The sequence below is a fragment of the Monopterus albus genome, unplaced genomic scaffold (assembly GCF_001952655.1).
Source record: "Monopterus albus unplaced genomic scaffold, M_albus_1.0 scaffold144.1, whole genome shotgun sequence".
NCBI classification, from domain to species: Eukaryota; Metazoa; Chordata; class Actinopteri; order Synbranchiformes; family Synbranchidae; genus Monopterus; species Monopterus albus.
In genome coordinates, this window is record NW_018128024.1 from 653,506 (window position 1) to 663,582 (window position 10,077).

A 10,077-nucleotide genomic window follows, 5' to 3' on the forward strand; every position below is an offset into this window, starting at 1 on the left:
AAGCATCAGGAATGTGAACACATCAGACCTGTTTGTTAAGTGCATGACACCGAGCTCCTAACACCACCAGGTAAAGCTACAATATGTCATTTTTAAGGTAGCGCTAACATGAAACTCTAAATCAATCCACTCTGCTCGACCCAGCGCTCCCTCTCCCTGTTCTACCACGACCACACCAGCTCTTGGTCAGAGAGGTCAATCCTGCTCAAAACCTTTTAGAAGCTAATATCTCTGTGCTGCTGCTGGCGTTGTTCAGTGAGTCTGGGGTCACAGGAGGCTTTGACAGCACCTCTCCACATTAAAACAGGTTTTAGAGCATATTTCTACAAAAAAAGTTACATATTGCAGCATAAAATTGGCTCTTCTGTGCAGCTGTTGTGTGTTGAAGATGTTGAAATGTGTGCATTCAGATTGTGACAATGCCGGAGTATCTGGGTCGTCGTTTCGGAGGAGAGAGGATCAGAACCTACCTGGCGGTACTCTCACTGATGCTGTCCGTCTTCACAAAGATATCTGTATGACGATGCCACACACTGACACACAAACGGCACAGTACTCTTCTTGGCCCACGCTGGTTGTTGATAGATGTGCTGTGTTTCCCTCACCAGACTGACCTGTACTCTGGAGCCTTGTTTGTTCAGGTGTGTCTGGGATGGAACCTCTACCTGTCCACAGTTCTCATGTTGGTCGTCACTGCTCTCTACACCATTGCAGGTACACAAATAACAAGGACATTATATTTGTAACTTTGTTTTGACCAATCACATGACACTTTAAGCACAGAAAAAGATTTTTTGCAGGCATGTAACTTGTGTTACATGTGTGTTATAAGTAAATGTTTCAGTTGACCAAACAAAAATATATTCTGTGGAGTGATGTTTAAAAACACACACTTCCTTTCAGGTGGTCTCGCCGCTGTCATCTATACAGACACTCTTCAGACATGTATCATGATTGTAGGAGCAATCATCCTTACAATCACTGGTAAGTGTCCATCATTTCAAAGCAAACACCAACTGTGCACACACATTTTTCAGGTGTACTCTTGAAACAGCTATTAATATAAGGATTGTATAGCCTTCCTGGTGTGTACTGTGTTCCTCTTTCACAGCCTTCAACAAGATTGGAGGGTATGGGAACCTGGAGCGGGTGTACAGCATGGCGACGCCCAGTAAGATCATTCCCAACAGTACATGCCACCTGCCACGTCAGGACGCCATGCACCTGTTCAGAAATGCCGTCAGCGGAGACTTGCCCTGGCCCGGCATGACACTGGGCCTTACCATACTGGCCACCTGGTACTGGTGCACTGACCAGGTACATCTACAGTGCACATACTGTACATATACAGGTGTATATGGTGTAGTTCCTCCACCGACTGTTATGGGGTTGCCAAAAAAGGCTTTCACTGACTTAAAGTGATTTGGAAAAAGTCCCAATTTCTCTCTTAGCATACATCAATAAATGTGACATCACTTTTTCTTTTGTTTCACAAGTTAATATCTTGTTTGGTCATGTGCTGTGGTGGCACTTTTCTGTCGTCTTGGTAGCTTTGCCTAGTTTTTTACATCAGATCAACTTGTGAAATGCAGTAATAGCAACATCCTGCCTTGTGAGCCTGACTTTAGTAAAAGTTTATGTAGTGTGTGACATTGTGTTGGGAGGGTTTCATTTAGATTTGGGAATCAATGGGAAAGTGAACGCAGCCGAAATGTTAAAATATGCCCACTGCATAGCAGTATGATGCTTCCTAAAGGTGATTTTGCTAATAATCTTAGCTTGTGTCTGTTCTCTCCAGAACAGCTATGTACTGCATGGACATTGTGTTGGGAGGGTTTCATTTAGTGTTTCCAAGGTCAAGAATGAACTTTCAGCCTCACTGTAGACTTTGCTTTTGTCCACACTCTTCCAGTCTCCATTCCACTAAGGCGGCTGCCTACACATATCTCAAACAAGGAAAAACAGGACACGCTCCACCCTGTTGCCCAGATGATGATTCTGCGCCAAACCCAAACTCCAGGCTTCAAAAATCTCTTGAGAAACCTAAAAGCTAAAATTATATTTTTCTGCAGCCTATGAGGCAAAGAAGACACTTAAAAATACCACAGTGTGCACAAACACAATCATCAGATTGTTCTTATTTCCAGATCAGTTGTTGCTGTAGGCTTGATTTGTGCTTTCACTTTCAGTGTGATAAACTTTCCTGAAATATAGAGATGGGTATCACAGCAGGATTCTTCAGTCAGCTGACATGGCTGAGGCAGTAGAGATAGGTCAGCAACAATCCATATTTTTATTCACAACATTCACTTTTGGTCCCACATCAGTGTTTAACAGTGCACATATACCTGGTCTCTATATCAGCACAGATACAACACATCTACCAAAACTATAGAAAACACAATAGCCCCCAATTGCGCACCAGCAGTAACAAATCACAGTGGCATCAACACTAGAGTCGGATTCTTAGAGGCATACATAGTCGGGTGATGTTGCTGCATATCATCACATTTGTGTATGTTGGACATGGAAAAACATTACAGTACACAATTCTGAATAAGAAAAGCAGTTGAGGTAATTTAGGAATATTTGTTCAGAGGGTTGTTTATATAAAGCTGAGGTGACTGAGTTGGCAGAGAACCACACTGCAGCTGACCACATCTGGTACAGTTATCATCTACAAAACACCCTGGCTTTAGTAGAAAGCACTAGTCTTTGATAAACAAACTGCAGAAAGCTGCGCTAAAAGGTCTGTTCATGCATGTTTCTAAACACAGCTGGTATATCATTATGATACATTACCATCATTAGAGTTGATTTCCTGCCAGATATCAGTATCTGCTTCTAAAACACATACATGACCACACTGCTCTACTGAAAACCATTTAGTCAGAAGCCTTTAAACCAATACAGTTTGGTTTGGAAGGTGACGTGATTCATTTACAAACAAGACCTCTTAAAACATATTAAATCAAACTGTCAGTTCTAGTTGATGTAGCCTTAAAAAGCCCTAATTAAATAGTTATATATAGTACGTTGAGCCTCAGGGTTTGCATACAAGGAAGCGTCATGCATGCCAGCGATAGAAAAGATTCCGTATTGACGTGTCACATTTCTTAGCAGGAAGCCATTCTCATTCTCATTCCCATGTACCTGCATCGATGCACAGTTCTACCTGGCAGCCTTGCTGTTTTGAGATGCTTTCTTCTGCGATGCTCCTCCTCGCCCCTTTAAGTGTCTAAAATTGCTCAGTTTTGTGAGAGATACTCCTAGTAACCCTGATGGGTTGGTTGGCGGCTGTTGGGTTGAGGCATGGTCCACTTTTTTGTAGCCCTCGCTGTGGTGCCGTGGCGAGTGGCCGGAGCGCATCTGTGCGCGGAGCTGGGATGAATCAGACTGCATTTGACCCTGCCAGTAACGGTATCCTCCAATCACAGGTACAGCGGCTCGGGCAGGGCGGTGGTAACTTCCTGGTTTAGCAATTATTACTTTAGGTCCTCGCATTCTCGCATCATGCTGCAGAGATGTCGAGGGCTGGAATAACTAGACAAAGAGAGGAAGCAGAGAGCTGAGTGAGGCATCATGAAGCCCAGTAGGGTTACACATGGTGTCAGTTTGTGTGGAACTCTATGTCGAGTCTGTGTGCACATTACAGGCCAGAATGTTTAGTCAGATCCAGCAGATTACTAGCTTATATTTCAATACACAAAAAGTGAAGAGAATTCAATTTAAAGTTTGACTTAAAGTTTGAACTGTTTTTGGAACGCTCTTCTGTGTGATTCTCTGCAACATTTCCAAAATTCATTATGCTTGGTAACTGTAATTTAAACACAGCGCTGCAGCTCTATACACTCCTGTCTATGCAACCTATTCAAGCTTCAGTTGGTTCAAAATGCTGCAGAAAACTACTCACAAGATTCAATAAAAACAGTAGATGCAGGGTTTATGTCTTTTGCAGAGTACCATATAAATGAAGTTACCATTATTACTGGGGGGAATTCACAAGTCATGTGTATGTCAGAGAGGTTTTATGTTACTCTTTATCATTCCAGTGGCTTAAGATACAGATGTTATTTATGGAACGCTGAGGTCCATCAATAAGGAGGGCATGTGTGAAGTGAGGTACTGTCTGGATCAGCACCCTGACTTTCATGTGCGTACGAGGAGGTTTAACCGGTTGAGTGCGGAGCCTTCCAAGGGTCCTCTGTTCTGATTATGTGGTTTAAGTTGTGAGTTGTTTCTTTAGTATGGTTTTGATATCCACTGTGGTATGAACATTTCAATAGGGGTGCAAGAATCACAATTCATATTGTACCTTCTCTGATTCTTAACTGATTCCCAAATGCTAAAAATCAGTTTCTGTAATAATGTTGACAAAAACGAAGAAGGCACAACTCATTCATGAAAACAAGTGCTCATCTTCTCTTCCGAACCTGATCATCAGTGATTCTTTGTGTTTCTGTATGTGAAGGTGATTGTACAACGGTCCCTGTCTGCTAAGAACATGAGTCATGTGAAAGGAGCGTCAATCCTGGCTGCCTATCTGAAGATGCTGCCCTTCATCTTCATCGTCCTTCCTGGCATGATTAGCCGAGCTCTCTATCCAGGTGCGTGCCCACACAAATAAGCACACAGTCAAACAGCTTTTAATTAACAGAAAGTGTTGTGACTTGCTTTGGCACCGGTAGTGAAACACACCCAGTGATTAACTTGTACAAATGTGTGTGATACTGCATCAGTAAGTTTCTTGTAACTGGACTATCACTGAAGTGTGCTGCCTACTTGTTCAAGATAAACCTTATTCCTGGGGAACTCGACACTTGTTTTGGCCACTAATTACTCATTAAACATTAAAAACAGTTCAAAGATTAAGTGTTGTGTCAACACCTATTTCAACATCACTGTTGTATTAAACTGTAACTAACACTTATTTCTGCTAATGTTCAACCTGCTGAAAACAAATACTGTGACCAACCTCATTTCCTAAAGCTCACAGTGTTATCATTATATTGTTTATTCTGTCCAACCATCGCTTCAAAACTTAACACGGTTATAAAACAAAGAAAAGCAATAAATTCTCACCAAAAAAAGAAGCAGGATCAGGGTATGATTTGTCATTTTTACTTAAAAATAATTATACATCTAGCTCTACAGTTTCAGTTTTTATTTTAGCTCACTATTTAATTGTTTAGGCTATAAAAGGTGACAAAATGGTGAAAAACTGCCCATTGTAATTTCACCATCTAGACCAACTGTCCAAAATCCAAAGATTTACACTGTTATAAAAAGAGAAATGTAGCAAATCCTCGACAAAGGATTTGAAATACTGACCATTGCGTCTACTGGATGCTCACCTGTCCTATGTGCCTGTGTGGTGAGGGTTGAGCTTGTCCATGGAGCTGTTGTGATTGGTGGACAGGGGCACTGCTGTCCTGTGATTGGCTGGACTCCCGCAGGTCCAGCATGCTCTGGGAAAGGCGGGCCATCATGTTGACCCCGTCTCCCAGGCGATGCCCACGACCGGAACCTGACGTCACTCCGTTTGGTTGCCGTTGGGAACAATCATAAAACTCCTCCTCTGACGCAGTGGAAGTACTTGAAGGGTGATCAATGGCTGCTCGGTCACATATGACCTTGGTGCTGTCTTGGCTGCCTTCTTCATTGCTGCCAGAGTCCCTGCCGATGTCCCTGGACATCAGGCGACTGAGGCCTGGTCTCAGGTCCAACTGGGTTCTCATATTACTGGAAGAGTCATTTAGATCTTCCAATTCGTCTTTTTGTATTAGTGCAACCTGTGGTTGGTCAGGCTGCTCTGTAGTGGCGGGGTCTATGACTAAATGCAGTGTGCGGCGTTTAGGAACAGGAGGTGCTGCAGGTTGTGTCTCGGGGGTTTGTTCAGCATTGTCTGTTGGCTGTAGATCAGCAGTAACACCGGATGGGGATGCGGGAGTGTGTATATTTAGCTCGCGTGGGTCTTGTGTTGGAGGTGTGCTGGCCTGCTGAGGGGGCCCTGTGGAATCTGTTACATCAGTGTGGTCTTTATTCGGAGTCGTTTGCTCTGCGAGCTGCTTGTTGGTGGGACTGACAGGAGTAGAGGCCACTGGACTTGTATTCTGTGCAGGGGTTTCGGCTGGTCCTGCAGTATTTGCATCACAGTGTGAAGCAGGCTCTTCCGTATGTACTGGTGGTGCACTGAAGCGCACAGCCTGACTGGTGTGAAACCTCTCAGACCTCTGTAGGTGCACCTTATTGGCTCGCTTTTCATCCGTGATGTTGATAAATCCAATCACATCGCTGGGCGGGTCTGGATCTGGCCAAGTGGGCAGGTATGCAATCAGGTACGCTTTCTCCAGATTGGCTAATCCTGGGTGTATGGGTGGCTCTTCGATAACCGCCTTAAGACGTCCATTCATTACTTTTAGTCCAGGGAGATTCTGGGCGTTTGAGTTCTTGTTGCTGGAATTTTGGTCAGAGGAGTTGGGACTTGTGTGGGTTCCTGCAGCAACAAGAGAGTATTTGGGATTGATGAGCTTCCTAGCAACGGCAGCAGGCATCGGCGCAGGAGCAGCCTGAGGGAGTGGGTCCGGGATCGGTTCGTCTACCATGGGAACCTTGCTGAGAGACACCCCTCTGGACAAGAGGTAAAGGTCACGGAACTGCAGGTCGAAGGTCTCCACTGCCTGTCCTGTGATCACAGTAATGAGGTTACGGTCCAAACGAGAGGAGGACCAGGTGAAGCTGAAATAATACATAAATGGAAACATAAATTCACAGCAGCCATTCCCCTATTAATGTGCTTATCTGTAAAACACTCAGAGTTCAAACATTTCTTCTACTAAATTTTATTACATCATTAAATCCAATTATAAAACCAATGATTAGGATATAATCAATACACAGAAACACACTCTGTAAATGCAACACACAGTTCACTGCTCACCTGTATGAGCCAGAGATGGCTCGGTCTCCATCTACGAGCAGAAACTTCTGACTCAGAGATCCATGCACCTTCTGTGCCAACCGCGTGAAGAACTCCACACCTCCGCAGCAGCGCACACGCAGATACTGCACATGCACACATTCATATGGGGTTAGTGCTGTGTAAACAAAGGCTCTTGGGGATTTAGTATTAATGGAAGGAAGAACTTTAGTAAACATAAAGGAAATAAAGGTGGAGAGAGCAGGGTGTTTACTTGTTGCTTAAGAGCAGCTCTTCTCTATTCATACCACTATGACCTCATGTTGGCTGCTGGTACAGGCTAGGGCACAGACTCTACCTGTGTATGTGCATGCTTGTATGACACACCCTGTAGTGTTTGTCTTTGGCCCTGTGATAAGGGTGTGGTTCCAGGCTGAACATTACTTCATAAACAAATGTACTGCGTGAAATTTCCCAGAAAACACCAACCATAGGAGTCGTAAATGCTCATAAAAACAGCAGAGATGGCAGATGAGGAAGAGGTTGAAAGAGAGGGGAGGTCTGGTGGTTAAAGCTGGGAGGAAGGAAGAAGGAGAAATAAAAGCGAAACATATTACAGAAGACAAAGTAAGAGCATTTTTAAATTGCCGGCAGCACAGACAAGAATGTGCTTACTGTCTTTCTGGTCCAAAAGATTTTAAAAAGCCCTCATGTTTTCTGTTACTCACTAGACTAGTTCAACTCACAGAGAGAAAGAATAACAAAGAAATTCAGCGAACAACTAGCTGGTGCATGTACCTCGGCAAGGCCCGCAGGGAAAAACCTGTTATACCAACATCAATCATGTGCTTGACTTTCAAATATTTCCTGAGTATAGTCATATACCTATTTCTGAGAATGAAACTATTTTATTCAAAATGTTGTAAACCATTTTCCTATTATTGTATACTTATAAAGAGTAGTCATTCATACAACTAGCTCATCTCCCAGCTTATGAAACATCATCTGGGTGTGTGTGTGTGTGTGTGTGTGTATCTCTATATATACCTTTAGGTGTCCACGGTGCATATCAGCTCTGCCACACATGGAAAGAAAACAGGGGACTGCAGCCATGTCAATGATTATGTATACAGGAATTTTGCGTTTGTAGCCGGCGTCCAGCAAGTCTCGGAAAATGTCCACATCCGTAAACACATCCATCACCACAGCTATTACCTATAAACACACACAGGAAACCACAAATGGTGTTAGTGTTTCCTGGTCTGTGTGGGTGGTTTTGATTCAAGCTGCTCTTATTAACAATAATAAACTCATTAATTCCTCAGAGGAAGCAGGGCACTCATGAGACCTGGGTTTGAAGAATAAATTAGACCCCTCAAAGAATGGTCCAGTTGTCCTGGGACTACACTGCTATGAACAAAGCGTGGTCAGTGTGTGACAGCATGGTGTTCTTCGCACAAAACTGGCATCTAATCCAGTTCTAAAGTTTAAAACTGCACCACTAGATAAAGTTTAGCTCCAGTGACTAATTAGCTGAAGAAGAAGTGAAAAAAGATGGTTACTGAATCTTGAGGTTAACATAGTTCACCATCAGGTTCAGTACATTTTGAGTAAATGCTCTTTAAATAGCTGAATAATTTCAAAACACCACATATGCAAACCAAACACGGGGAGCAGAGAGTTTGTAGTTACAAAACAACTTTAGAAAAAAAGCTGTTTTTGAGCCAGGATGTGTTGGCTCCGTGCCGCCTTCCAAGCAGTGAAAAAGTATTTAACACTGCAGTTGAGCCTAATTAATTTAAGTATTAAAGTTTCTTTGGTTACTCTGGGACACAGCTAGACTATATGTGCATGTGCCAGACAAAGGTGATGTACAAGGTGCTGGCACATGATAACGTCAGAGCATTTTTTCCACTGCCGTGTCAAGATCAAACTTGCTTCAGGCGTGTGTGCAGGCGTGGAAAGGGAAGTGTGTCAGACGAGGCAGAGGCAAATGGTGAGACAAAAAATGTGGCACTGGATTAGGTCCATTCAGTCCAAAGAAGCCAGCAGCGTTACCCCTACCGTTATATTAGGGGTGCACCCCGGCCCCCCAAAAGCTGTAAACCAAGGGGAAACACTGAGCCAGTATCAGATTACTTATATGACTTAGCCTAGTGTGAAGAATATTAAAAAAATATAGAACCTCTAATCAAAACAATCATCCTTATTCTGTTAGTTACATAAAAACAATGTAAACAATGGAGAGAAACTAGAAGACTGTTGACAAAGGGCTGCAATTAACAATTATTTTCATCCCAAAAATTTTCTTAATTCAATTAATAAGGTCAGACAACAGTGAACTACACCCATTATTAACTACCCAGACCCCACGGTGCTACTGACCTGAAATATACAGCAACCAGAAAAATAATAAACCCATAATGTGTGTGGTGCATTCAATAGCACTGCAATACATATCTCCTTACTACAGCACTGTTGAGCCTATTACTGTGTCCGTGTGTGGACTGTGTTACATTAGAATCCATTTGGTCCACCACGTATACATGGATGGAGGTGCCGAGTATGGCTGCACGATATATCAAAAAAATATCGTTATCGCGATATTAGTATGTGCGATATGCGTATCGCAAAGACGTGCAATAAATTAATAATTTTATATTGTATTTTATGCGTTTGTTGCACATGTTTGGTGTCACCATTCCACAAATGTACGAGGTATGTGTAGTGACTGTAAAGGCTGAGCTGCAGCAAGTGGACTTTTACGCTAGCACCACGGACCTGTGGTCCAGTCGCACCACCGAACCCTACATGAGCTTTACTGTTCACTTTATCAGCAAAGACTTGAACTAACAACACGCTGCCTGGAAGTTGCATATTTCCCTGAATCCCACACCAGTGAAAACATAGCCACTGCTCTGCAGGATGTTTTAGCAAACTGGGGCTTGAAAGAAGAGAAACAAGTGTCTATTACAACAGACAACGGCGCTAATGTAGTAAAAGCTACCGAACTCAACAAGTGGGTCAGACTACAGTGCTTTGGCCACCGCTTGCATCTGGCCATTGGTGAGTGTTTATGGTTTATATTTTGTTGAAAAATGCACATATTTAACATGAGATTTGTAAATTTAACATAATGTGTGATTTGAAATAATTTG

General features: G+C 43.0%; 2 protein-coding genes across 5 annotated transcripts in view; one reads left to right on the plus strand and one right to left on the minus strand.

Moving 5' to 3' along the window:
- The window catches only part of slc5a10 (solute carrier family 5 member 10), a 23,304-nt gene that overhangs the window by 2,763 nt on the left and 10,464 nt on the right, over positions 1-10,077 (plus strand). For 2 of the 4 annotated variants that reach the window (XM_020614304.1, XM_020614301.1), the window contains 5 exons: positions 411-515; positions 609-714; positions 904-984; positions 1,112-1,317; positions 4,472-4,607. In XM_020614304.1, the coding sequence (XP_020469960.1) occupies positions 411-515; positions 609-714; positions 904-984; positions 1,112-1,317; positions 4,472-4,607 (634 nt within the window). The remainder of the gene's footprint in view (positions 1-410; positions 516-608; positions 715-903; positions 985-1,111; positions 1,318-4,471; positions 4,608-10,077) is intronic. The other 2 variants (XM_020614300.1, XM_020614302.1) reach the window with 1 other exon arrangement.
- The window catches only part of fam83gb (family with sequence similarity 83 member Gb), a 12,450-nt gene continuing 4,621 nt past the window's right edge, over positions 2,249-10,077 (minus strand). Inside the window, exons 2-5 of the mRNA XM_020614299.1 lie at positions 7,967-8,134; positions 6,941-7,065; positions 5,355-6,738; positions 2,249-3,543 (exon numbers count right to left, since the gene is read on the minus strand). Of these exons, the coding sequence (XP_020469955.1) occupies positions 3,172-3,543; positions 5,355-6,738; positions 6,941-7,065; positions 7,967-8,134 (2,049 nt within the window). The 3' untranslated portion in view covers positions 2,249-3,171. The remainder of the gene's footprint in view (positions 3,544-5,354; positions 6,739-6,940; positions 7,066-7,966; positions 8,135-10,077) is intronic.